Source organism: Macaca mulatta, chromosome 1 (genome assembly GCF_049350105.2).
Source record: "Macaca mulatta isolate MMU2019108-1 chromosome 1, T2T-MMU8v2.0, whole genome shotgun sequence".
NCBI classification, from domain to species: domain Eukaryota; kingdom Metazoa; phylum Chordata; class Mammalia; order Primates; family Cercopithecidae; genus Macaca; species Macaca mulatta.
The window spans coordinates 110539262-110566089 of NC_133406.1; the positions used below are offsets into that span (position 1 = coordinate 110539262).

The following is a 26828-nucleotide window of genomic DNA, read 5'->3' on the forward strand; positions in this document are numbered from 1 at the left end:
AGATGGATGGTGCTGAGCTGGGAAGGAGGGGATGTTGGTGTGGTGCGGGGGCAACTTCTCCAGCTGAGGGCTTTCCTGCCAAGAAGAGCAGGGTGGGAAAATCCAGACGATGCCCAGGCACAACAAAGCCCACTTCCTCTCTCAGCCTCAGAGCCAAGCTGGGCCTGCTTGGTGCCTGCCTGGGGCCCCACAGACCAGCCCAGAGAGCCCTGGAAATCCAGGCAAAAGGGAAAGGGACACTTCGGGGCAGGGAGCTCTGGGGCCTGCCCAAAGCAATGCTGACCATCTGCTAATGCCTTGGAGAGGGAGGGCAATGGAAGGGACACGTATGCTCTGGGGCTTGGGTGGGCAGAGGAGAGGGGTAGGGATGCTGGATCACTTTCTGAGTTTCCATGAGGCTGTGCAGCCCCAGGTCAGAATGCTGTGCAGGGATTCCAGGTTGGACTAGCACCCTAGATAGGAGAGTGGCTAGATGAGGAGCTGAAGGAGGGTCCACTACCCCAAATAGAGGTGAACAGAACTCTGGCTGCCTCCGCGGCACCATGAAATGCCTCAGCTCCTAGGCCTGGTCCCTGCTCCCAACCTTCCTCTCATCTAATAGTCTTCCAAATACTATTCCAGAAGCCAGGCCCCACTGCCTCACACACCCCAGAATGGCTGACATGCATGCTGCACCTGGATCTTTATAGAGGCCAGGGGGACAGAGGGGAAGAGCTGCATCTCAGGTGGAAGGCTGGGCCACAGCACAAAGGAACAGGCCTCTGAGCCCAGCGCTGGGGCCCTGCCTTCCAGAAGACTGCCTGCCCTCCTCCCTTCCTCCCTCCTCCGTTCATTCAGCCTCTCTCACCTTCCTGCCACTGAAGACCTGGGGATCCTGGGACAGTTCTCATTTTGGTGTTGCCCCTGAAGCCATTATGAATCCTGGAAGCATCACTGCTTCAAGGACCCAAGCACCGTCTCCAAAACAGCATCTCACTTGAGTGGCAGAAGCCCTTGCTCCTGAGTCTCAGGGTGGGTTTAGAAAAGGTGAACTCAGGTCCTGTGCCTTGAAAAGACTCCAGCCCATTCACTGAAGCTCATCCTGGAAGTGCTCAAGTCCAGAGTGCCAAGTTCCCAGCCAGAACAGGCTCTGCTTTGAGCAGAGAGCTCCCCTGCCTGCTGCCCGGGTATTCTCAAGTGTTTGATCAGTGCCTTCTATTAGATGGGTACAATCTCCCGTGCTGGGATACAGCGATGCCCTTCTTTTGCTTGTGGGAGGGACTTTGTGTGACAAGCCCACACCTCTGCATCATTGGAGAAGTTTATTTTCTTTTTTTTTTTTTTTTTTGAGACGGAGTCTCGCTTTGTCGCCCAGGCTGGAGTGCAGTGGCCAGATCTCAGCTCACTGCAAGCTCCGCCTCCCGGGTTTACGCCGTTCTCCTGCCTCAGCCTCCCGAGTAGCTGGGACTACAGGCGCCCGCCACCTCGCCCGGCTAGTTTTTTGTATTTTTAGTAGAGACGGGGTTTCACCATATTAGCCAGGATGGTCTCGATCTCCTGACCTCGTGATTCGCCCGTCTCGGCCTCCCAAAGTGCTGGGATTACAGGCTTGAGCCACCGCGCCCGGCCTGGAGAAGTTTATTTTCATCCTGCCATAACTGGCGTTTCTCCCAGTAAAAAGTTGGGTTATCCACCTGGTGGTGGATGGCAGAGAAAAGAAAGAAAGAAAGCCTGGACTGGGCCTTGGGGCATCTCTGCCCAGTAACCTCTTTTGCTTTGGGGACACCACAAGTATTTCTCTCAGGGCTCTGGAAAGAACTGGCCTCAGAGACACCTGTCAAAGTCTTTTGGGTCAATATGAAGTGTATAAATGGATGGCGTTTGCAGGGAGCAAGTTAAGAGGGAGGGAGGGTAAGAAGAGCCCCAATGATGACCAGCTTTAAACCCCAAGAGACACAGGCTCAGACTTGTGCAGCCCCCCAGGCTAGTGATGGGGCAGCCAAGACGGGGGCCACCATGGCCGGGGCCACCATGGCCGGGTCCCCAAATCAAGGCTCTTTGGGGAGAGGAGTAGGTACGTGGGACGGGGGACAGATGACCACCCCTCTGCGCCCCAAGGCCTAGTTCCGGTCACCCTCCGCCTTCCTCTCGGGCTGGCGGACTCCACTGGCGATCACACGACGGCAGCACAGACAATGGCGCTCTGTCCCGGGCGCTCCGGGACGACAGCTCATCCCTATGCAGTGGCCGCCTCCCCCATCCAGGCCCGGCCGCCAGCCCTTTTCAGGCCGTGGAAGCCCAGGCGTCGGCGAAGGGAATTCTCACAGGCCGTTGGGCATTTGCATAGCCGGCTCGCCCGCCCGGAGACATTGGCCCGCATTGTTCCCGGGCGGCGGCGGCGGGCGCACGGGCCGGGGCGCGCCGGGCGGCGCGGCTGACCGGCTGGGAGCGGGCGGGCCAGACAAAGGAGAAGGGGCGCGCAGGGCCGGAGGCGGCGGTGGGGGAGATCCCGACGGTGGGAGCGGAATATCGGGGTGAGATGGGGGGACGCGGCAGCCGCGCTCGTCTGCCCCAGGACGGCCACCGCCCCGCACTTGGGACACCCACGCCGTGTCTAATTCCTCCCTGAGTTGGGGCCGCCGCGTCGTGATGTGAATCCCAATAGGGGGGAATCTCAGGCCTTTCCCAGGCTGCGCGGGGTTCGGAGTGCCCGGTCCTCTAGAGGTCAGAGGAGCAGCTTCTAGCTCCTGGCCGACAGGGCTCTGGCCACACACGGCAGAAGCACCTGGGGGCCCCTGGGGACCTTGGGCCTCCTATCCAGAGTCCCTGGGCAGGAAATCCTGCTGTCGTCCACAGACACTTGCGCCAAGCCAGAACAGCGGCTGCTTCCGGAGAACCTTCCCTCAATGCCGCTGGCCCCGCGGGCTTCCACCTTGACCCCAGCGCAGCCTGTCTCCCCGCATCAGTCTTCTCTGGGGCGCAGGCAGGGGCCGTGTCCTCGTCCATCATTGTCCTCAGAGATCAGGCATTGGGGTTGGATAGACAGAGTTCATGAGCGGGCAAGTGTCCGATTGTCCTGAACTGAGAGGAATAATGGTGCTGATCAGAGGGGCTGTCCCTGAGGGGCAGAGGCCTCATTGTCCTGAAGGGGTGAGGAAGGAGCCCCCTTGGCCCCTGTCCCTGCCACCTCCTTGACCTGCTTGTTGTCCCCCTATTGACCCAGCCTGAATAGATGGGCCACCATGTGGGGGACAATGCTGCTGAGGCAGGGACTCCAGGGGAGAGGAGGGAAGGGCTTGGTCGCATTTGAGCAGGGGCGCTAAGGGTACCTGTGTTTCCTGTCCTCTGCGCTCCCTGACTGAAATCAGTGGTGGGATGATCACCCACACTCAGACCACAAAGAATGGCTCAGTCCTATGAAGTGGAACAAGGTCTGGAGGGCCCATGATGAGTCCAGCACTCAAGGTAAAGTAGTGGGAGGGAGAGGAGGAAATAGAGTGAAATACCAAGGGTTAGGCTTAGGAAAGTTCCATCCCGGGCAGACAGTCCCCTGAATGAGAATGGGATCAGGGTGCAGGGGCTTGAGGCAGGGATCAGCATCATTGCCTGGGCCATGGGAGGCTTCACAGAGGCGATAGAGCTTAGAACTATCTGTTTACAGGGCACACAGGGCCACCTCTTATGGGTTAGCTCTCTCCCTGACCTTTTCTCGGACATCTTGGCAAGCTATGATGAGACCTATACCCTTTGTCCTGTGGAACCTGGCTGGGCAACTGCCTTCCCCTAAAGAGGGCTCAGTTGTCCCTTTTCCAGGAAGCCTCCCTGGATTGAGATGGGCCGCTCCCCCCAGTCAATGACCAGTCTGGGCTAGAGCTGCCCATTTTTTTCAGACCTGGAGAAGATTTGGTTGTAATCAGGAAGGAATCAACCAGCAAAGGGAAAGGGTCAGGTTGTAAAATGTTAGTGCCATGAAGTTTTGTTTGTTTGTTTGTTTTTTGAGCTAGGGTCTCTCTCACCTAGGCTGGAGTACAGTAAGCGATCATAGTTCACTGCAATGAACTGCTGGGCTCAAGCGATCCTTCTGCCTCAGCCTCCTGATTCGTGGGGACTACAGGTGCACACCACCACACCTGGCTAAATTTTGTAGAGATGCTGTCCCACTATATTGCCCACGATGGTCTCAAACTCCTGGGCTCAAGCAATCCTCCTGCCTCAGCCTCCCAAAGTGCTGGAATTATAGGTGTGAGTCACCTCACCCAGCTGGTGCCATGAATAAATGAAGATTTGTAGCTTTCCTCACCCAGAATGGGCTGGGGCGGGAAGAGATCTCACTCTATCCTTGAATCCCCCTTTCCTGAAAGTCTTCTTTCAGATCTCTGAGGACTTGGGAGAACCGGCCAGCTGGCTGTATCTGGGCCCACGCAGAGCAGAGCTGGGAACTGAGGCCCCATAGGCAGAATGGGGGGTGGGGCCTCAGCTCTCCCAAACTCCCTCCCTTCCTCTTAGCAAGGGCTGACAGTGACCAGGAACCTTTTTGTGATCCCAGCAGTCATCCTTCTGCTTCCACACAAGGGTCTCCTCCCAACACACCTACCCCAGCCAACAATGGGCATGGGGGGCTGTGGAGGAAGGAGAGGAGCTGAAGAGACAGAGGCACAATTGGGCCACATGAGCTGGGATGGCTCCACAGAAGCCTGTTCCTCAACCTCCTTCTCCTCACCCCTGTGCTTGGCCTCTCCAACCAGCCCAGCTCAGTCCCTCCAGCTACGGTGAGCATGGAGCCTGATGGGGCCACCTTTTGTCCTCATTCCAGGGCTAGGTCCCAGGTATCCTTCCACTTCCTCCTTAGGTTCCTATGTCTGATTGGTCTTGGTTTTAGGGGAGAGATAGCTGTAGTCAGAAGCCTAGGGGACAGGCAGGAGAAGGCGGAGGGGGTCCCAGTCCTTCAGTGTTGGAAAGGGGGCTCCAGTCTACTTGGAGGGATGGATTTCTGCTGGATGAGAGACCTGAAACCCCTGGCATCTGCCTGACATGTAGTGGGGGATAGGAACTCAAAAAAGGCTTATGGCATGAATGCATGAGGACCAGAGCTGAAGCAGACAGGAAGAGGGTTAGGCTGTAGGAAGGAGTTTCATTCTTCATAGAGGACCAAGGAGGAGCATAAAGGCTCCTCTTCTGGATTTGGAGCGCCCTCTGGTGGTCAAATGACTTCAGGACAACAGAGGCCCTTGGGTGGGGATCGGGTGGTGTCTTCAACCTTCTCTGCCACAGCCCTAATCCACACAATGATATCCTTGCTATTCCCCACTCCTCAGTCTCGGGACAGGGACATAAGTGGCAACTAGGTGCTGGCTGCTTCTAGCTTATTGGTGGCCCCTTGGGCTCTGTGGGCACCCTCTTCCTTCTCTGCTCAGAGGCTGCCCGAGTTGAAGGTCAGAGTAGCAGCAGTTCTGGAACAGGAAGAACTCTCTCCCGCAGCCCAAGACATCCTATAACAAAAAAAATCCTGCCGGGCGCGGTGGCTCAAGCCTGTAATCCCAGCACTTTGGGAGGCCGAGACGGGCGGATCACGAGGTCAGGAGATCGAGACCATCCTGGCTAACACAGTGAAACCCCGTCTCTACTAAAAATACAAAAAACTAGCCGGGCGAGGTGGCGGGCGCCTGTAGTCCCAGCTACTCGGGAGGCTGAGGCAGGAGAATGGCGTAAACCCGGGAGGCAGAGCTTGCAGTGAGCTGAGATCCGGCCACTGCACTCCAGCCCCAGCAGCAGAGCAAGACTCTGTCTCAAAAAAAAAAAAAAAAAATCCTGTTTCCTGGGAGAGAATGAACTCCCTGTGCCTGGAGACAGGCAAGCCTAGGCGGGGCACTGGCCTGGTAGGACATGGCACTGGGGAGGGACTTCCACAGATCAGGAATCAGGCATCTGTCAGCACTAAAGCCCTCTCCTGCCTCTCCAGGAACCTCCAGGAGGTTCTACCATTGTTGGTTAGAAGGTAAGAGGAACTTCTTATGTTCCCAGGGCACAAAGACAAGGAGTCAGAACCCTTAGAGATGGTGGCGTTTATCACCCTCAAACCAGGCCTGGCTCAGGCTTCACTGTAACTGTGTGACATGGGGCCAGTGGATCACTTGGGTGCTTCACTTTGGCCTCTTCTACCCAAGTGCAGGCTGGTAGGGCAGTCGGTTCAGGTAGCTGGTGAGGTTCCCCCCGCCGTACCCAGTTATGGCCCCACTCCCCACCATCTCCCAGCCTCCTGTTGCCCCTTTCCCTGTGGAGATGCTGCCTGTGGAAAGGGGCCTCCTTCTGGCTCATGGCTCCCTTCTTGCAGCCAGAGGAATGGGGGCTCAAAAAGAACTTCCCAGTAGCAGCCAGTCAGCATCTTTGAAAAGGAGCGTGTCCTCTCAGGGGCCAGCAGTGGGTTAGGCCTGAGTATCTGCCTCCTCCACCCTCAGAGGTCTCTGGGCTTCATCTTCATGCTCGCCAGGCACCTGGAAGGCAGGAGTGGGTAGAGGTGAAAGGGTAGCTCCAGGAGCCTGGGAGCCACAGCTCAGGAGTGTACCCCAGAGGAGAAGCAGCGGCAAGGAAGGAAGAAGGCAGCTTGGGCCATGGGAGACAAGGCAGGGAAGGGAGACTCAGAGGGTGTAAGTGCCCAGTGATGTCTCACCTGCCAGTGAACTTGGTCCTCGTAGCACTGGGAGTCTGGGGGGGAGTCCAGAAAGGGTAGCTTCAGCAGGAGCCCTGGTGGTGGTAGGGAAGGATCTGTGAGGCTTCTCTGCCCCCACCATGGAGGAGGGTGCCACCCAGTGCCATAGGGCACAGGGGTCTAGGAGGCATGAGACCAATATGATGCCTGTGCAGGCAAAAGCAGTATTTGTTGAGTGTCTACTATGTGCCAGGCCCTGTGCAAAGTGCTTAATTAGTCTTGCTTTCCTGAGTAATCACAACAACCCTGCAAGGCCAATATTACCCCGTATTACAAACAAAGAAACAAGACTCAGAGAAGTTAAATAATTTGCTCAAGTGTATGCAGTTGGTAATAGACCAGCTCCTGATTCTATCATGAACCACAGCTGCTGAGCTTTCTGTGGCCTCCCACACAGAAGGGGCACAGAAAATGCTTATTGTGGCCGGGCACAGTGGCTCACGCCTGTAATCTCAGCACTTTGGGAGGCTGAGGCAGACGAATCACTTAAAGTCAGGAGTTCAAGACCAGCCTGGCCAATATGGTGAAAGCAAGCCCATCTCTACTAAAAATACAAAAATTAGGAAGGGTGTGGTGGCTCACGCCTGTAATCCCAGCACTTTGGGAGGCCAAGGCAGGTGGATCACCTGAGGTCAGGAGTTCGAGACCAATCTGGCCAACATGGTGAAACCCCGTCTCTACTAAAAATACAAAAATTATCCGGGTGTGGTGGGGGGAGCTTGTAATCCCAGATACTTGGGAGGCTGAGGCAGGAGAATCACTTGAACCCGGGAGGCGGAGGTTGAAGTGAGCTGAGATCGTGCCATTGCACTCCAGCCTGGGCTACAAGAGCGAAACTCCATCTCTCTCTATAGAGAGAGATAGAGAGATAGAGAGATAGAGAGAGAGAGAGAGAGAGAGAGAGAGAGAGAGAGAGAGATATGCGGGCATAGTGGCATGCCAGTACTTGGGAGGTTGAGGCAGGAGAATCATTTGAGCCTGGAAGACAGAGGTTGCAGTGAGCTGAGATTGTGCCACTGCACTCCAGCCCGTGTGACAGAATAAGACTCTGCCTCAAAAAAAAAAAAAAAAGCTTATTGCATAAAAAAGTTATTAAATGAATGAACTAAACCATATTAGAGAATGAAAATCTCCAGGTGGTCGGGCACCGTGGCTCAAGCCTGTAATCCCAGCACGTTGGGAGGCTGACGGGGGCGGATCACCTGAGGTCAGGAGTTCAAGACTAGCCTGGTCAACACGGTGAAACCCCATCTCTAGTAAAAATACAAAAAATTAGCTGGGTGTGTTGGTGCATGCCTGTAATCCCAGCTACTAGGGAGGCTGAGGCAGGAGAATCGCTGGAACCTGGGAGACAGAGGTTGCAATGAGCCGAGATCGTACCACTGCACTTCAGCCTGGGTGACAGAGCAAGGTTCCATCAAAAAAAAGAAAAAGAAAGGAAAGAAGAAAAAGGAAGGAAGGAAGGGAGGGAGGAAAGGAGGGAAGGAGGGAGGGAAGGAAGCAAATTTCCAGTTAAGAGCAGAAGGCAGGGGATGCTGAATCAGGTTTTATTTTTGAAGGCCAAAAAGACTAAGGCCAAACATGAAGAGGGACTGCCTGATCCAGGGCCATGGGCAGTGTGCCTCTGTGAAAGGTTTTTGCACTGGGATTTGGAGGTGGCAGGCCGTCTCCTCCCCTCCCTGTCCCTGTCCCTGCCCCACATGGCGCAGCCAGCCTCTCCTAGGCTTCAGCCTGAGGTTGGACTTCCCTCTAGTGGGCAGAGGGAGCAGCACAGGCAAGCACAGACCCGTAATTACCAGAGGGCCTCGCTCACCCCTCGCCAACTCCCCAGCCGCCCTTGGCACCAGAAAGGAGCAAGCAACTGCATGCACCTCTGTGCCTGCAGGAGGTTGGTTACCCCTTAACCCACAACCCAATCCCTACTTTATGGCACAAAGTAGATGCTCCATAAATATCTATGATTGAATGAATTCATGTCAGGTGTTAGGATCCCATGCCCCTTCCTCTGGAAAATCCAAGGTTACTCACCTCCGAGGCCCCCACCCACAGAGGCAAACATCAGTGTGACAAACAGCCCGAAGAGCTGGAGCATGGCCTGTGACGTGGCACTGCGCTGGCCCTCAGCTATGAGTGGAAACACACTCTCCAGGCTGCAGGGAGACCAGACGGTGGAAAGGCAGTGGTAGGGGGAGAGAGGGATGCAGCACGGAGCCAGGGCTACTCATGGCACTGAAACTCGCACTGGAGGATGCGAAGTGGCCAAGAGGGTCTCGAGGGTGCATGCCAGGCTGAGTCTCACCTCCAGGCCACTGATTAAGCCAGGCCCACAGCCTGGAACACTTTCCCACCCTCGTAGGCCAGCAGACACCTAGGCACCTTTCAAGACTCCATTTGTGGATTGCTCTTGCCCACCCTTGATGTGCAAAAATAGATCCTAAGAGTTATTAACTCTTATTGACCCTTCAGTAACAAGTAACACTCTTGAAGTCATTTGTCCATGACCTTCTGCTGCACTTGATTGAGGACCAGAAGGGCAGTTTCTAGATTGGTTTTGTTAACTCCAATTTCGTTTGCTCCCAGAATATGGAGGAATGAATGAATTAATTTTTTTCTTGGTCACACACAAAGAAAGAGAATGGCAGACGTCGTTCCAGAGGGATGGTGACTGCAGTGCGGGCTGGGAGGAAACTCACCCATCTCCATAAGCTTCATGGGTAGCAAGCCCAGCCACAAGGACCCCCAGGAGGGCCCCCAGGACCCCCGGCATCCCATGGAGGTTGTGGACTCCACATGTGTCTTGGACTTTGAATTTTGATTCAAGGATGGGCTGGAGGGCAGGACAGATCATGAGTCTCCTGTGCCCACTCCCCACCACCTCATCCTGTTGGAGAGGCGGGAGGAAAGGCACCAAAGACTCCATGTTCTGCCCAGGCCCCAAGAGGCATCTGTACCGTAAAGAACTTGTACCCCAGCGTGGAGACAGTCCCAGCCAAGAAGCCAGCTGCCAGAGCCCCAAAGGGCGTCAGCATCATCTCACTCGAGGTCCCCACCACAACCCCTCCGGCCAGCGCTGCATTTTGGATGTGAACCTAAGGGAAGGGCAAGGTGTCGGAGGCCCTTTCAGATCACCACACCCACAGCAACCCAACCCTACCCACCACAGTGACACCTACTGCTTCTGGAAGTCCCTCTGCCATCTAGCCTCTCAGTCTCCTGCTATCATATCTCCTCCCATTCTGACCCCACAGCCACCAGCACAGATGGAGCCCCTATGCCTGTGCCCTTATCTGTTCCCCGGGAGAATCTTTCCTGAGGGTCTCAGACCTCTCCTCCCCCACCCAGGCCACCCCCTCTGCCTCTCTGAAGTCCTCTTCCCCATACCATGTCAAGCCTCCCGTCTTCCCCCACAAGGGCTGACAAGGCAAAGGTGCCGAGGGTGCTGGCAGCCAGGGAGTAGTATGTGTTGAGGGCCGTCCGATGCTGCCCAGCCCCCAGCGCTGTGAGTGCAGAGTTGAAGCTAGGCCAGAAGATCCACAGGAAGATGGTCCCTAGATGGTGGACAGGCAGTGAGAAGAAGGAAGTGGCTCCCACACAAGGTACAAGTTGTATAACTGCAGGCAAGTCACCTACCCTCAGCAGCCTCAGTTTCCTCATCTGTTCAGTGGGATTGATAATAATACCACCTTGGGCTGGGCACAGTGGCTCAAGCCTGTAGTCCCAGCACTTTGGGAGGCCGAGGCGGGCAGATCACTTGAGCTCAGGAGTTTGAGACCAGCCTGGACAACATAGTGAAACCCCATCTCTACCAAAAATACAAAAGAATTAGCCAGGCATGGTAGCACATGCCTGTAGTTCCAGCTACTTGGGGGGCTGAGGCAGGAGGCTCGCTTGAGCCTGGGAGGCAGAGGTTGCAGTGAGCCGAGATGACGCACTGCACTCCAGCCTGGGAGACAGAGCAAGACTCCATCTCAAAAAAAAACAAAAACAAAAAAAAGAAAGGAAAGGAAAAAAGGCAAAGGCCATTGCATGTTGGGGACTATGCTGGGTGCTTGATACACATATCAGGAAAACAATGATAACCTCAACCTCTCCTAGAGAGGGTGGACCCTTCAGTGTTTGGGAGAGGCCTCTGTTTGCTGAGTACTGAATGGGCTGGGCCTGTGCATTTTGGGAAAGAACTGGGAGCCCATTTACCCTGCCTTCCTGCATGAGGTTCCCAGGCCCGTCCTGGAGGGAGAGAGAGAAGGACCCAAAGGACAAGGTGAGGGAGAAGGCTGGGGATCCTGTGGTGTAAGCCATCGAGGTGGGAGGCTTAGGGACCGCCCCTCAGTCCTGAGTAGTCTGTTGGGTGTGGCTTCTCCCAGCAGCCCCGCAATCTTGAGTAAAATCTCCCACACTCATATTTGCATCCTGTAGGTGGAGCATTTGTGGGAGAATCCAAGAAGGGGCCTCATTCCTGTCTGGGTGACACTAAAATCCAGGAGCTGGGAGGCAGAGAACTGAGAATGCAAGTCTCCTGGGAACACCTGGAAATCTTGGGGAAGCCTTTGGAATTCAAGGCAAACTTATCTGGGTCTCAAAGGACAAGGAGGCCTCAGCTGCCCTGGGGTTCTCTGTACTCTGACCCAGCAGTGCTGAGCAATCCTAAACCAGCCTCTCTGTTTCATACAGGAATAGGCACTTCAGTCCCTATTCAATACCTTCGATGAAAAAAATTAAAAATACGGATTTGCCTCTGTCTGCAGTTATGAAAATAGAGGAACAGAAGCCAAGGTGGAGGCACATGCTTAGAAGCAGGTGGTGGTGGCCGGGCGCGGTGGCTCACGCCTGTAATCCCAGCCCTTTGGGAGGCCGAGGAGGGTGGATCACCTGAGGTCAGGAGTTCGAGACCAGCCTGGCCAACATGGTGAAACCCTGTCTCTACCAAAAATATAAAAAATTAGCCAGGTGTGGCGACACACGCCTGTAATCCCAGCTACTCAGGAGGCTGAGGCAGGAGAATTGCTTGAACCCAGTAGGCAGAAGTTGCGGTGAGCTGAGATTGCACCACTGCACTCCAGCCTGGGCAACAGAGCAAAACTCCGTCTCAAAAAATAAAAAATAAAATAAAAAAAAAAGAAGAAGCAGGTGGTGGTGACAGGGCTCCTAGCTCCTATGGGTCCCTGGGGTGACCCAAGACCCTTCCTCTCCTTATCCCTGCCTGAGAGTGCAGGGGCTTCCAGGCATCAAGAATCTCCCGGGAAGAAATATCCTTAGGAGGGGTAAGGCAGCACCAGGGGCCTGCAGAGACTGCCTGTTTGTCGGGAACCAGACACGCAAAGGCCTGGAGGCAAGGGCAGGCAAAAGCTGAGTCTGGCTGGAGCCTGAGCCAGTGAGGAGGGAGGAGGAGGGGCTGACATGGCAGCTGAGGAGGCCACTTTCTAACCTGTGGCTGGTGGGAGCCCTGGAAGGTTTTAAGTAGGGATGGAGGTGGATTTAGAAAGGACCCAGGGCATATGCATTCCCCAGGGCTGAATTCTAAGAACTTATCATAAAACTGTTGAGAATGATAAGTGCAGATCCCAGAGCTCTCACAGCAGAATCCAAATGGGAAGTGAGTGCCCAGGCACAACCCCAGGACTGCAGTCAGCACCACGAGAGACAGTCGCCTCTAGCCGGGATCAGAGGCCTCCAGACCAGCCCCCTGCCCTGCTACTGCACCTCGCAGGCCTCACCAATCATGGCGAAGAGGTCTGAATGGTAGACGGAGCCCTGGCGGTGCTTGCTCTTCTCCAGCTGGGGCCTGTACAGAACCCGCGAAAGGACCAGCCCAAAGTAGGCACCGAAGGTGTGGATAGTCATGGAGCCTCCGGCATCTCTCACCTGGGGAGGTGTGGTGAGGTGGAGAGGCAGCACCCTGCCCCCGCCCCCACGCTCCTGGCTCAGAGGCTGACCTTGACCAGCCCCCACCCCCCACTCCATCCCTCCCCCGACTCTCACCCCCAGGAGATGAAGGAGCACAAACTCATTGATGCCAAACAGCACCACTTCCAGCAGGGCCATGAGCAGCAGCTGTGCAGGCCCAGTCTTGCCCAGGACGGCACCAAAGGAGATGAGCGCGGCCCCCGCACAAAAGTCAGCGTTGATCATGCTGGGGATGGGGCAGAAGAGGGAGCACAAGAGGGGTGAGGGAGACTGGCCTCTGGGCTCCTGCCTGGCATGAAGCCAGGGCAGCATGTCTTGGTGGGTGGGGTGGGGGTGGAGTTCTGGAGAAAAGACAAGGAGGTCAAGCTCCTCCCTGGAGTTAGAAGGGATCACCTGGCCCTGTTTGTAGATGAGGAAATCGAGTCTCAAGGAGGTTCTGTGACTCGGCTGACAAAAGCCACACTAGGTGGAGGAACCAGAGCTGTCTACCCTTCTCACAGCTCTTGGGGAACAAGGGCCCTAAAGAATGAGGAGGTGGGGCTGAGTGTGAGGGTCAAGGATGGGAGAGGAAATCAGGCAATAAGGACAGGCAGGACACCTAGAGAAACCAAGTGACACCCAGAATCATGAGTCAGGAAGCAGACTTGAAGGGCAGGGCTAGATCTGGGGCCCATGGGCAGGGGCCCCCCGAGTGAACCTGGGGGAGCTGGGCAGGCGGTGGCTGCCCACCTCTCCACGCCAACATGGATGTGTCCACTGTGGAAGGAGTGGAGAAAACCCTGGACCAGTGTGGACCACTGCAGGGCAAAGGCAGCCAGGAGGAAGGTGAAGCCCACGCTGCTGAAGCCGTAACGCTGCAGGAAGACCATGAGGAAGCCAAAGCCCACGAAGACCATGGCATGCACATCCTGGAAGCCTGCAGTGGACAGGGACAGGTGGGGCACTTGGGGGCTGCTCTAGCCGTAGCCCATAATTCAGTCAGCTACCCTGCCAGTGCCCCTGGCTCTCACCAGCCAGGGCTGCCTTGAGCCGAGCCTATAAAACTCCCCAGGCATGTCAGGGGCTCCCAGCTCTGAGCCACCTGCACAGAGCTGGCCAGCTTGGAGCAGTGGGACCCCAACATCCCTGCCGTCCTCATGTCAGAGCAAGGGAGTAAAGCCTTCTGCTCTATTCATTTGCCTTATCCCTGGGTCTCTTACAACAGACTGGCTGGAAGTCCAACCTGTGCTCTTTTCTGCTGCAGTCCCTGACTTTCTCCATGCTCAAAATTATCCCCACTACAGACTTCTTTTCAACATTTCCTCTCTGCTAGAAAGTCCTTCTTCACATCTACCCTCCATCCCTCATACTTCAGAGACTATACCTCTTCCTTTTGAGGATTTTTAAGTTATTATTATTACTAGATGTCTCGTTCTGTCACCCAGGGAAGAGTGCAGTGGCATGATCATAGCTCATTGCAGCCTCAAACTCCTGTACTCAGCCAATCCTCCCACCTTGGCCTCCTAAGACGCTGGGACTACAGGTGAGGCCCACTGTGCCCAGTTATTTTTTTTAAAAATTTGGGGCCGGGTGCGGTGGCTCACGCCTGCAATTCCAGCACTTTGGGAGGCCGAAGCGGGTGGATCACGAGGTCAGGAGATCGAGACCATCCTGGCTAACGCGGTGAAACCCCGTCTCTACTAAACTACAAAACTTAGCTAGGCGTTTTGGCGGGCCCATTTATATAAAACAATAATAATAATCAACTTGGCCTGGTGGCAGGCGCCTATAGCTACTCAGGAGGCTGAAGCAGAAGGATCGCCTGGGCTCAGGAGTCTGAGGCTACAGTGAGCTATGATCACATCACTGCACTCCAGCCTGGGTTACAGAGTGAGACCCCATCTCTAACAAATAATAACATACAGTAATATTGAAAATGAGGTCAGCCGGGTGCGGGGCGCACACCTGTAATCCTAGCACTTTGGGAGGCTGAGGTGGGCGGATCATGAGGTCAGGAGATCGAGACCATCCTGGCTAACACAGTGAAACCCCATCTCTACTAAAAATACAAAAAATTAGCGGGCGTGGTGGTGGGCGCCTGTAGTCTCAGCTACTCCGGGAGGCGGAGCTTGCAGTGAGCCAAGATCGCGACACTGCACTCTAGCCTGTACAACAGAGTGAGACTCCATCTAAAAAAAGAAAGAAAATGAGGTATGAGGTAAATGCAAATACTTTGCTTTAGTTATTAGCTTGTTCTGTAACTGCCCCCTCCCATCTATTTGTAAACTTGTAAATAAGGTTTGAATCAACCTAGTCTGATGATGTTCAGCCCAACCATCTGGTCCTGTTTTCTTTTGTCTTGGGTCTATGTACATAGTAATACCATGCTATATTTTTTACTTTAATCAAGAAACACCAGAGAAAGCATGTCATGAGCACTGTTATTGCATTTGTTGTAAATATGTTATTGAGAAATGGGCTATTATCACCCTAAACCCCAATTTTATAGCTTCATGTAAAAATTTTCTTTCTTTTTTTTAGACAGTCTCACTCTGTCACCCAGGCTGGAGTGCAGTGGTGTGACTCAGCTCACTTCGACTTCTGCCTCCTGGGTTCAAGCGATTCTAGTGCCTCAGCCTCTCCAGTAGCTGGGATTACAAGCATGCACCACTCTGCCTGGCTAATTTTTGTATTTTTCATAGAAGCGGGGCTTAACCATGTTGGCCAGGCTGGTCTCAAACTCCTAATCTCAAGTGATCCACCTGCCTCAGCCTCCCAAATTGTTCAGATGACAGGCATAAGCCACTGCACCCGGCTGTGAAAAATTTCCCTTAGAACTTAGTGCTAAGAAATGTCACTTTCCCCAGGAACCGGTCTGCTTTCCCACCTTCAGGCAGCCAAGGTGCTGCGCACCATGGACCGGGCTCTGGGAATTAACTGTCATCAAGGCAGCCATAGTCCATACTCTCACAGAGCAAGGAAGACAGGCATGGAAGAGTCAAAGCACTGCATGTGTGAGGCTTCCTTGGCTGCCTGGAGCTCAGAGTTCCACTGGAATCACAACTGGACAACTGTAGGCCCCGTATGTGGTTCATTATTTATGTTCTGCTTCTCTCCTTTGCTTTTCTTATACACATGTTTTGGTTGTAAATGACTTCAAGTCTCTTGTAGAAAGAGGTTGATCATAAAGAAAACAAGCCGGGCACGGTGGCTAACGCCCGTAATCCCAGCACTTTGGGAGGCCTAGGTGGGCAGATCACAAGGTCAAGAGATCGAGACCATCCTGGCCAACATGGTGAAACCCCATGTCTACTAAAAATACAAAAATTAGCTGGGCATGGTGGCATGTGTCTGTAGTCCCAGCTACTCGGGAGGCTGAGACAGGAGAATCACTTGAACCCAGGAGGCGGAGGTTGCAGTGAGCCGAGATAGCGCAATTGCACTCCAGCCTGTCAACAGAGTGGATTCCACGTCAAAAAAAAAAAAGAAAAGAAAAAAAATTATGCTCCCCTTTTTTTGGTGGAATCTGATGAGGCACCGACAAGTCAGAAAATAATTGTTGAACTTTATTTATTTTTGTAGAGATGTCAGTCTCGCTATGTTACTGCCCAGGCTGCTCTCAAACTCCTAGCCTCAAGCAATCCTCTCACCTCAGCCTCAAGAGTAGCTGGGATTGCAGGCATGAGCCACCACACCTGGCTCAATTACTGAACTTTAGAATGCAATCAATAACTTTGAGAGAAGTATGATTTTACGCTTTGTGTGTGTGTGTGTGTGTGTCATATGCATGGGCAGATAAGAAATGAGTTAGCAAGGCCCTGGAAGAGGGCTGGATACGTGCTGTAATTAGAGGTCTGAGGCCGGGCGCAGTGGCTTACGCCTGTAATCCCAGCGCTTTGGGAGGCTGAGGTGGGTGGATCACCTGAGGTCAAGAGTTCAAGACCAGCCTGGCCAACATGGCGAAACCCCCCCTCTACTAAAAATATAAAAATTAGCCGGGTGTGGTTGTTCACACCTGCAATCCCAGCTACTAGGAAGGCTGAGACAATAGAATCGCTTGACCCAGGAGATAGAAGTTACAGTGAGCCAAGATAGTGCCATTGCACTCCAGCCTGGGCAACAAGAGCGAAGCTGTGTCTCCAAAAAAAACGAAATTAGAGAGGTCTGCAGCTACCAACCCTGCACTGCTTCTCCAGACCTACCCACTCCCCAAATCATCCAGATCCTAAAACAGTAACAGATGAATGGATAAAGAAAATGTGGTATATATACACTGTGGGATACTATTCAGCCATAAAAAAGAATGGAATCTGGCTAGGCGAGGTGGCTCATGCCTGTAATTCCAGCACTTTGGGAGGCCGAGGCAGGCAGACCTGAGTTCGGGAGTTCGAGACCAGCCTGACCAACATGGAGAAACCCCATTTCTACTAAAAATACAAAATTAGCCAGGTGTAGTGGCGGGCACCTGTAATCCCAGTTACTCAGGAGGCTGAGGCAGAAGAATCACTTGAACCTGGGAGGCAGAGATTGCAGTGAGCTGAGATCGTGCCATTGCACTCCAGCCTGGGCAACAAGAGCGCACTCCATCTCAAAAAAAAAAAAAAAAAAAAAAAAAAAAAAATGGAATCCTGTCATTCCTGGCAACACGGATGGAACTGGAGGACTTTATATGTGAAATAAGCCAGGAATGGAAAGCTAAACACTGCATGTTCTCACTCATATGTGGAAGTTAAAAAAAAGTTGCTCTCATAGAAGTAAAAAGTAGAACAAACGATAATAAAGACAGAAGAGTAGGGGGAAGGGGGAATAGGGAGAGATTGTTAAAGGATACAAAATTACAGCCAATTATATCTAAGACAGAAGGAATAAGGTATAGATCTAGTGATCTATACCCAGTGATCCCCAACCTTTTTGGAATCCGGGACCAGTTTCCTGGAAGGTAATTTTTCCACAAATGGTTGGGGGGTGGGAGATGGTTTCGGATTGATACTGTTCCATCTCAGATCATCAGGCATTAGATTCTCATAAGGAGTGCACAACCGAGATCCCTCACATGCACAGTTCGCAATAGGGTTCGCACTCCTATAAGAATCTAATGCCACCATGATCTAACAGGAGACAGAGCTCAGACAGTGATATTCATTCGCCTCCTGCTGTGCAACCCCGGTCCTAACCAGCCTAGGAGTTGAGGACCTTATAGCACTGTAGAGTGACTACAGTTAACAATAATATATTCTATCATTTCAAACAGGAGGAGGGTACTGAATGTTCCCAACGCAAATAAATGATAAACATTTGAGATGATGGGGAAAAAAAGGGAGGGGAAGCATCACTTAAAACTCAGCCCACACCCTAAGTTCTTTTAGCCTCACCGCTGGCTGCTTTTCTCCTTGTGCAAAAAGTAAAGAGAATCCATGTCTATTCTAGTGCTCAAGGACAGCAAGATAAGGAAGGGTGCTAGGTCGAAGGGCTCCTGACCATTACATGCCAAAACCAGTCCAGAACTTGTGTGGTGTAAGTGTTTACATCTCCCACCCCAGGTTTGTTGGGAATCAAAACTCAAGGCTCTGACCTTTCAACTAGAGTCTAAACATCAAGAAATCTCCTTCTCTGGGAACATTCCACAATGAGAAATTCTTTTTGGGCTCTGAGAGGTGAGGGGCTGTTCCAGTTGGAGGTGGAGGAAAAAGATAAGGCAACCTCTCAACATCCCCTTTAGAGTATGCCTGTGCGGGTGGGATGGAGTCTGATGCCCACCCTGCCCCACCTCCACCAAACCCATGCACTTTTTAATTTTTTTGAGACAGAATCTTGCTCTGTTGTCCAGGCTTGAGTGCGGTGGTGCCATTACAACTCGCTGCAGCCTCAACCTCCTGGGCTCAAGCAATTTTCCCTCCTCAGCCTCCAGAGTAGCTAGGACTACAGGTGCTTGTTACCACATTGGGCTAATTTTATTTTTTATAGAGAAGAGGTCTCACTTTGTTTGTTGCCCAGGCTGGTCTCAAATTCCTGGCTTCAAGCAGTCCTCTCACCTCGGCTTCCCAAAGTGCTGGGATAACAGCATGAACCACAGTGCCCAGCCCCAAGCACCTTTGACTGGAGAGAAGATAAAGCTCTTCAAAGCCACCTATTACTCTCCCTCCTTCTCTTACTGCCTCTCTGCAATCCGGCTAGATAAATCCTGGACCAGACAAGATTATGGGAGAAGAAACTGTTAAAGCTGGGGCTTTGGCATCTAGCAGAGCTTGATTTAAATTCTAGGTCTGGCCAGGCCTGGTGTCTCATGCCTGTAATCCAAGCACTTTAGGAGGCTGAGGCAGGAGCATTGCTTGAGCCTGGGAGGTGGAAGCTACAGTGAACCGTGATCATGCCACTGCACTCCAGCCTGGGTGACAGAGTGAGACCCTGTTTCAATCAATCAGTTAATTCCAGGACTCCCTGCCTCCTTCTGATCCTATGACCTTGGGCAAGCCTCTGAGCCTGTTTTCTCATCTGTAAAGTATGGATATTAAATATGATAAGCAAGAAGAAGCAGGGGGAGCTGAGGGGGCCATCTACCCCAACTTCCCCACCATTCATCCCGCCTGCCTCTAGGGGACAGTAGGGCTGTGTTCTCTCTCCTAGAAGAGATCACAAGCCACTCTGGTGCTGGTCACATCCTTCATCCCCCATCTCTTCCAGGAAGATCCTGATTCCATCTATCTTAAATCCCTCTCTCTGCAAGTAAGGTCTGTGATACGTATAAAAATAAGAACCTGTCCATGTTTTTTCAGAACGCTTTCTCATGTTTGCTTCTGTAGCCCTTTAGCCCTGGCTCTTTCCCCTTCTTTTTTTTTTTTTTTTTTTTTTGAGACGGAGTCTCGCTCTGTCACCCAGGCTGGAGTGCAGTGGCCGGATCTCAGCTCACTGCAAGCTCCGCCTCCTGGGTTCACGCCATTCTCCTGCCTCAGCCTCCCGAGTAGCTGGGACTACAGGCGCCCGCCACCTCGCCCGGCTAGTTTTTTTTTTTTTGTATTTTTTTTAGTAGAGACGGGGTTTCACCGTGTTAGCCAGGATGGTCTCGATCTCCTGACCTCGTGATCCGCCTGTCTCGGCCTCCCAAAGTGCTGGGATTACAGGCTTGAGCCACCGCGCCCGGCCTCTTTCCCCTTCTTTGTTATTTTTCCACCACTTGCTTTCAGGAAGAAGAGGCTTGTAGTGTAGGGGGAAGGACACAGATGGGGAATCAAGAGACCTAGTTCTAGCCTGGCTCTTCTGTAACTTGCTGTGTGACTTGGCCAGGTCACATGACCTCTCTGGCTCACTCTCAACATCTGAGTGGGTGAACCAGATGGGCTCTCAGGGTCCTTCCAGCAGAGAAAACAGACGGACCCTCAGACTAGCCATGTCTTGGCATTGGCCGGTCCTGGAGCTCAGCAACAGCCGCACAACTCCCTTTCATCTCCCGAATCAAAGGGCAGTGACTACACCTCCCTCTGGCCCTGACCCCTTCCCTTGGGCACAGGGACAGATGAGGACCCGGCTCATCAAAGCCCCAGGCTCTAGGGACCTTGCACCTCCCTCCTTTCCAACCTTCCCCCACAACAGTATCCAAGTCCACAGGAATGGAAACCTAGGGCAAAAAAAGAAGTAGGAATCCCACCTGTTATATCTCCCTTATTGCAATTCAGAGATGAAATACTGTATGTCTGAGGAGAGCCTACCATTGCAGCACAGGGGCAAGAGGCTGGACTCCAGGGAAGGCTTTGTAATAAGGAGGGCTTCGAGGAGAAGCAAGTCAGGGGTTCACGGCAAGCAGCCAGGTCAGACCCTTACACAACAGCTTACTTCTGTCAGACTCTGGACTGCTCCCTCCCAACTCTTTATCCTTCTTTTCTAGCCAGGACTGTGGATGAAATATGGGGAGGGAGGAGCTGTAGCCCCTTCTGCCTAGGGTGGGTGGGGGGTCTGGTGTTTCATGCCCAAGTCCAAGTTTCCACCTCACCCTCTATATCCGCAGTGTTTTGAGCTTCATTTTGTTGGGTCTAGAACAGGGTGAGGTGGGGATAGCCTGCCATCAGCTCTGCATACAGAAAGTAGGGTAATAGGGCCAGGTGCGGTGGCTCACGCCTGTACTCCCAGCACTTGGGAGGCCAAGGCGGGTGGATCACCTGAGGTCAGGAGTTCATGACCAGCCTGGCCAACATGGCGAAACCTTGTCTCTACTAAAAATACAAAACTTAGCTAGGCGTTTTGATGGGCGCCTGTAATCCCAGCTTCTCAGGAGGCTGAGGAGGGTGATTTGCTTGAACCTGGGAGGTGAAGGTTGCAGTGAACCGGGATCGTGCCATTGCACTCCAGCCTGGGCAACAGAGTAAGACTCTGTCTCAAAAAAAAAAAAAAAAAAAGAGAGAGAGAGAAAGGAAGTAGGGTAATGACAGCTGGAAATTTTTAATAGGAGACTCTCACGCTCTAGGCCTTGTTTGAATGTATCTCCTTTAAACTGAGGCATCCTTTTTCCCCTTGCTCAGATGGGAAAAACTGAGGCTTGGAGATGACCTGCCCAAGCACTTGTGATAAATTCTGGGAGATCTGGTGCTCTTGGTCCCAGATGCCTAGGGTCTAAATTGCAAGACAGGGTCCCCAACCTTTGAAGGAGAGGCTCTATTCCCATGGGGCTAAGGGTGGGGGTGGGAGGTTAACTCTCTCTCTATCGAAACTTGTCAGCAGGCAGGTGACTTGGGCAAAAAGCTTAGGATGCCTGAGTTCTAGTTCCAGCTCTGCCACTCACCTGATGGGTGATAGTGAACAACTCACAACCCCTCTGAGACTCAGTTTCCCCCTCTGTGAAATGGGCTAATGACCCTACCATGCTTCCTGCCAAGTCTGGGGGCTGCTGCTCTGTGATTAGCAGGTAGAGGGTGCCTCATTTTCTTTCTTTTTGTCTTTCTTTCTTTCTTTCTTTCTTTTTTTTTTTTTTTTTTTTTGAGACAGAGTTTCATTCTGTTGTCGCCCAGGCTGGAGTGCAGTGGTGCAATCTCGGCTCACTGCAACCTCGCAACCTGCACTTCCCTGGTTCAAGTGATTCTCCTGCCTCAGCCTCCCAAGTAGCCACGATTGCAGGCGCCCACCACCACGCCCGGCTAATTTTTTGTTTCTTTTGTTTTGTTTTTGAGATGGAGTCTGGCTCTGTCACCCAGGCTGAAGTGCAGTGGCATGATCCTGACTCACTGCAACCTCCGTCTCCCGAATTCAAGAGATTCTCCTGCCTCAGCCTCCCAAGTAGCTGGGACTACAGGTGCCCACCACCACACCCGGCTAAATTTTTGTGTTTTTAGTAGAGATGGGGATTTCACCATGTTGGCCAGACTGGCCTTAAACTCCTGACCTCAGATGATCTACCTGCCTCAGCCTCCCAAAATGCTGGGATTACAAGTGTGAGCCACCACGACTGGCCAGTTGCCTCATTTTCTCTTTGTCTCTGAAAGGACCAGCTTTGAGGGACTGGGGAAGAAATGCCTGATCCCAACTGGTCTTGGCTGCCTACATGTGTGGGCGATTCATACCTAACACCTGCCATTATGACCTCTCGCAACCCCACTCTTACCTTCCTTGCCCAGCAGGATTCTCTTTCCCATGCTCAGGGTGGAGCCCCTAGGAAAGGCAGTCTCAACTAGGCCAATTTGCTGGGCCTAGTTGGGCCCAGCAAAGCCCAACTAGGCCAATTGAGAGTGGGACAAGGGGATGGTTAAAGCTGGGGCTCTAGATCTGGCTTCCAATCCCAACTCCCCCACTTGTGACTATGTGACCCTGAATCAGCCACTTAACCAAGCCTCAGTTTCCCCACCTTTGTCTATCTCATAGACTAAGTGAGATAATGTATATGTACCAGCACGGTACCCTGGATCATAGCAGGCACTAGTGAAAGGGTGAGATTTTAAACCCAGAGCCTCTCCACCTCAGAGCGAGATGGCTGCCCAGCTACATGGGGGCACCCAAATGCTCCCTCCCAAAACGCCGGAGGATCTTTGCAAAGCTTGGGTTCTTTGCTTCCCGCGCGCCCTCACCCCACACTCACTTGGGTAGCGAAAGTAAAATTCATTGTCCGCGTTACTGTGGTTGCCCCGGTGCCAGAGGGCAGCGTCGGTTTTGTGGTTGTAGCGGACAAAGACAGCAAAGAGAACGGCAGTGGCGCCCTGGAGGAAGAGGCAGAGCAGGGGAAGCTGCAGTCGCCGGCCCGCGGCGCGGCTGGGAGACCCGGCCATAGGTCTGGGCTGCGATATAGGCTGGCGCTCGCAGGCTCTGGCAGACAATCCCCGGCGGCAGGGCAGGTTTCGCGGAGCTCCGCCCACAGAGGCCCTGCCCACAGAGGCCCCGCCCTCACCTGCCGCAGGCCCAGGGCCCCGGGGACCAGGAGCAGGGCGTCGGGGGGTCCTGGACCCTCGGCCCGAGGTGGGGCCAAGACTTGGGGAAGGGAGTCGCACAGTCCTGGCGCTGACCCTAGCACTGTTACGGTGCCAGGTCCTTGGACGTGACCCTGGAAAGGCACCATGTGTTCTGCCCTGATAGGCACAGCTGTGGGACCTGGGGGTGGGAGAACCCGCACCCTCATACATGATGTTACTTTAGAGTGTCTCCCAAGGAATAAGTGGCCCTTAAAAATCCTGGTCTGGGCCGGGCGCGGTGGCTCAAGCCTGTAATCCCAGCACTTTGGGAGGCCGAGACGGGTGGATCACAAGGTCAGGAGATCGAGACCATCCTGGCTAACCCGGTGAAACCCCGTCTCTACTAAAAAATACAAAAAACTAGCCGGGCGAGGTGCCGGGCGCCTGTAGTCCCAGCTACTCGGGAGGCTGAGGCAGGAGAATGGCGTGAACCCAGGAGGCGGAGCTTGCAGTGAGCTGAGATCCGGCCACTGCACTCCAGCCTGGGTGACAGAGCGAGACCCCGTCTCAAAAAAAAAAATAATAATAAAAAAATCCTGGTCTGGGCCGGGCGCGGTGGCTCAGGCCTGTAATCCCAGCACTTTGGGAGGCCGGGTTGGGTGGATCACTTGAGGTCAGGAATTGGAGACCAGCTAGGCCAACATAGTGAAACCCTGTCTCTACTAAAAATAAAATAAATAAAATAAAATAAAATAAAATAAGATAAAATTAGTTCGGCATGGTGGCAGTGCTCCTGTAGTCCCAGCTACTCAGGAGGCTGAGGCAGGAGGATCTCTTGAACCCAGAAGGTGGAGGTTGCAGTGAGACGAGATCGTGCTACTGCACTCCAGAGTGGGCAACAGAGCAAGACTCTGTCAAAAAAAAAAAAAAACCCTTGGTTTGGCCCCTCTAGGGTTAATACAAGAGAGAGTTTAGGGGTTACTCAATCTTTTCCCTACTGAAAAAGCAGAGGTGGAGAACAGAGATAAACAATGCTCTTCAGGCACTCATGATTAATCAGGCTGGGGAGTCTGGGCCTCTGCAGTGGAGTCCCTTACACTGCTCTAAGTGGTGTAAGGTAAGGGACTCTTCCCTTTCCTACCCCCAATCTGTACCACACCACAGGGAAGCAGGCCGGGCAGGGGCCACACTGACACCCGGGTTCCCTGCGTGCCCACTGTGGATGTGAGAGAGCCTGGGCTGCCTCTGCAGCTGCAGTGGAGGGAGGCTGAATGCAACGAGGGCTTCTCAATTCCAAGTCCAGAGTTCCTCATTACCCAAGCAAGATTGGCATCCACTGGGGGCCCGGTAGACAGACATGGAGGAGACAGACATTTATTGAACACTTACTGTGAGGCAGGCTTTGGAGATGAACCAGATAGCCCCTCCCTCCAGGAGCCACTGTCTGGTGTGGAGACAGACACTTAGGAGGAAATTTGATTACCAGTGGGATAAGCGACCAACCCAGAGAGGAACAGAGATTGCAGGGGCCCAAGAGGAGAGGCTGCAGAGGCCCCAGGGATGGGGTAAAGGAGGGGACTGAGACGGAGAATAGCTTCCTGAGAAGGTAGTGAATATATGAAGGTGATCTGGAAGGACAACCTATGAATTGGACAAGTGAAGAAGGAAGAGGAGATATTACAAGAAGTGGGACCAACATAGACCGAGCCTGGCAGTGTAAGCATCCAATGTGTTCAGGAACTGAGGCTGGGAGAGGCTGGGGGCAGTGCTGGGAAGGCCCTGAAGGCCCTGCTAAGGCACAGAGCCTCTACTCAGTGGGTTCTGGGCCACTGAAGGGCTCTAAATAGGTGTGGAACCCTGGCACTATTGGTTCTGACACGTGACACCTCCACAGGGTGAAGGCAAGTGTTCCACGGGGCTGGTGGGAGGGGAGGCTCTCTCTCTATGCTGCCGCCCATCCCAGGCCAGCCTGTCTGAGGGAGCCATTGTGTGGAAGGAGCCCGTGGGGTGTCCCAAACCCCAGTCCCAAGGGAAAGCTGCCACTCCCATGAATATGGCCTAGGTCCCTAGGGGCCAGCCTCCCCCCAGAACAGATGCAGGGTAGGGCTCCTTCTCAGGAATGGGCAGGGATGGGGTCAACAGTAGAGTCCCTAACCTCTTCCTTTTCTTTCCTGCTGTCCCTTCCCCAGCTCACTTCTCTCTACCTCCCCTTAGGGGCTCCAGCCTCTGGCACAGAGTGGACTCTGGAGGACAGTTGGATTCTAGGTATCCAGTTTCCCTAACTCAGGTGCCAGCCAGGGGTCAGACTCTGGGTGGCAGACTCTGGTAGCACTGCTTTCTGGTAGAGGGCTTTCTGGCCCTCAGTGGCCTCTGTCCCAGAGAGACTCTCTGTCCCTACTTGCTCAGCAGGAAGCTTGTTTTCTAGCCCTTCCTGGGGCAAGGGGTATATCAGGTCAGCATCCTTTGTATAATGATTCTGCATCTGGAGGCTCCACCCAGGTCCAGCCTTCTGCCCCAAGACACTGCCTGAGTCCTGTCTGGGAGTGGGGGGTTGCTCAGGGCTGTCCAAGCAGGGACTGGACAGGCCCTGGGATGGGAAGAGCCTTCAAAAGCTGCAAACCAGGGAAAACAAGGAGTAGGCTGGGCCTTCCCAGCATCTTCTGGGAAGTGCCTCCCTGATTCCAGCCTCTTCCATCTCTTTGTCACCTTAGTCTCTTTTCATTCCTCTAGGTCTCTGATTCTCTCTCCTCTGTTGCTCATTCATTCACTCAACAAATACTCATTTAGCACCAACCCTGGGCCAGGTCTGGGGCTACAACCTCATGTTCTAGTCAAGGTATAAAACAGGGCTCGGTCCTGGGGCCCTCTGCCTGGTAGGTGTTAACCTCTTCGTTGCTGGATTATGGGGAGATATAAAGGAACTCCCCCCTGCTGGCCCAGGAGAGCTGGGCCAATCTCTGGAGGGTACACTTAGAGACCTTTGGGCAACAGCTACTTGCCAACTTGAATGAGATAATCTTGATATTTCAACAGCTAGTGAGCACCAGCTTAGCTGGTATCAGCCCTGGTCCAGAAGACAGCAAGACCCTGACAGCCCTCCCCTTGGGAGGGTCCCCTCCCTGGCTCCCCCACCTGTCTGAGGACTTCCCTGCCAGGCTGCCACCTTAGGGGATCTTAGAGGACCCCCTGACCCACCACTTACCAAACACTATGGAGAGGCTTAGTTTATGGTTTCCTTTTGGATTGTGAAGTGATGTCAAGCCCTTGGTCCTCCCCCTGCCTTCTCTGGCCCTGGTGGTTCTGATGGAATGGTGAGGGCTTCATCTCTCACTCCTCCTTCCACTCCAGGCCTCCTCTGAGAAGCCCCTGACTCCACCATCAGCTGTCATTTGCCTGGCCTGAAGTCTGTCCCATCTTTGACCTTCCATCTCCAGATTCCAGCTGTGACCAGCTGAGTGCCAGAAGGGTGGCCAAGGGGAACCGGTGTCTGCTGCCTGCCCTGGCCCAGATTGGCCAGTTTGTCCCTGGGGACCAAGTATTTGAGGTTACTGAGTAACTTGGGGTTGCTCAGAGCTGATTTCTACCAGGGTCAACTCCTCCCAACCTCCTGCTCTCTTGGCTCAGGAATCCCCAAAGCCACTTGGCCCCTTTAGTTCCATGGAGCCACCCCCAATGTTTATATTGGAAAGAGAGAAAAATAGCAAAGCACCAGAGTCAGTAAAGCTCTTGTTAATCCATTTATTCATTCATCCACCCATCCATCCATCCATCCATCACATCTTTACTGTATGACCTTGGGCAAGTAATTGAACCCTCTTTGAGTCTCATTTTTCTTATCTGTAGGAGTAATAACAGTTCCTTTGTGGAAGTATAAGGATTCCAAATAAGTGATGTAG

At 53.3% G+C, this 26828-nt stretch overlaps 1 protein-coding gene across 9 annotated transcripts; it reads right to left on the bottom strand.

Moving 5' to 3' along the window:
- Positions 1–6026: 6026 nt before the first annotated feature.
- Positions 6027–26376, bottom strand: RHBG (Rh family B glycoprotein). 9 transcript variants are annotated; one of them, XM_077998620.1, is made up of 12 exons: positions 22626–22852; positions 20211–20933; positions 17034–17155; positions 13319–13505; positions 12665–12815; positions 12400–12547; positions 10067–10233; positions 9637–9774; positions 9379–9512; positions 8714–8835; positions 6647–6832; positions 6027–6470 (listed from the first exon to the last, which is right to left on the bottom strand). In XM_077998620.1, exons 4-12 carry the CDS (start codon positions 13483–13485, stop codon positions 6454–6456), a joined length of 1230 nt encoding a protein of 409 aa, XP_077854746.1. In that variant the 5' UTR covers positions 13486–13505; positions 17034–17155; positions 20211–20933; positions 22626–22852; the 3' UTR covers positions 6027–6453.
- Positions 26377–26828: the final 452 nt, after the last annotated feature.

Excerpts from the sequence above, each read along its gene's own strand:
- RHBG (XM_077998540.1), bottom strand. The coding sequence starts at position 22,812 with ATGGCCGGGTCTCCCAGCCGCGCCGCGGGCCGGCGACTGCAGCTTCCC. Across the intron at positions 12,548-12,664 it reads TGCTCCTTCATCTCCTGGGG|GTGAGAGATGCCGGAGGCTC; the intron begins GTGAGAGTCGGG and ends ACACCTCCCCAG. Across the intron at positions 6,833-8,713 it reads TGTGGGTGGGGGCCTCGGAG|GCATCATATTGGTCTCATGC; the intron begins GTGAGTAACCTT and ends TTGCCTGCACAG.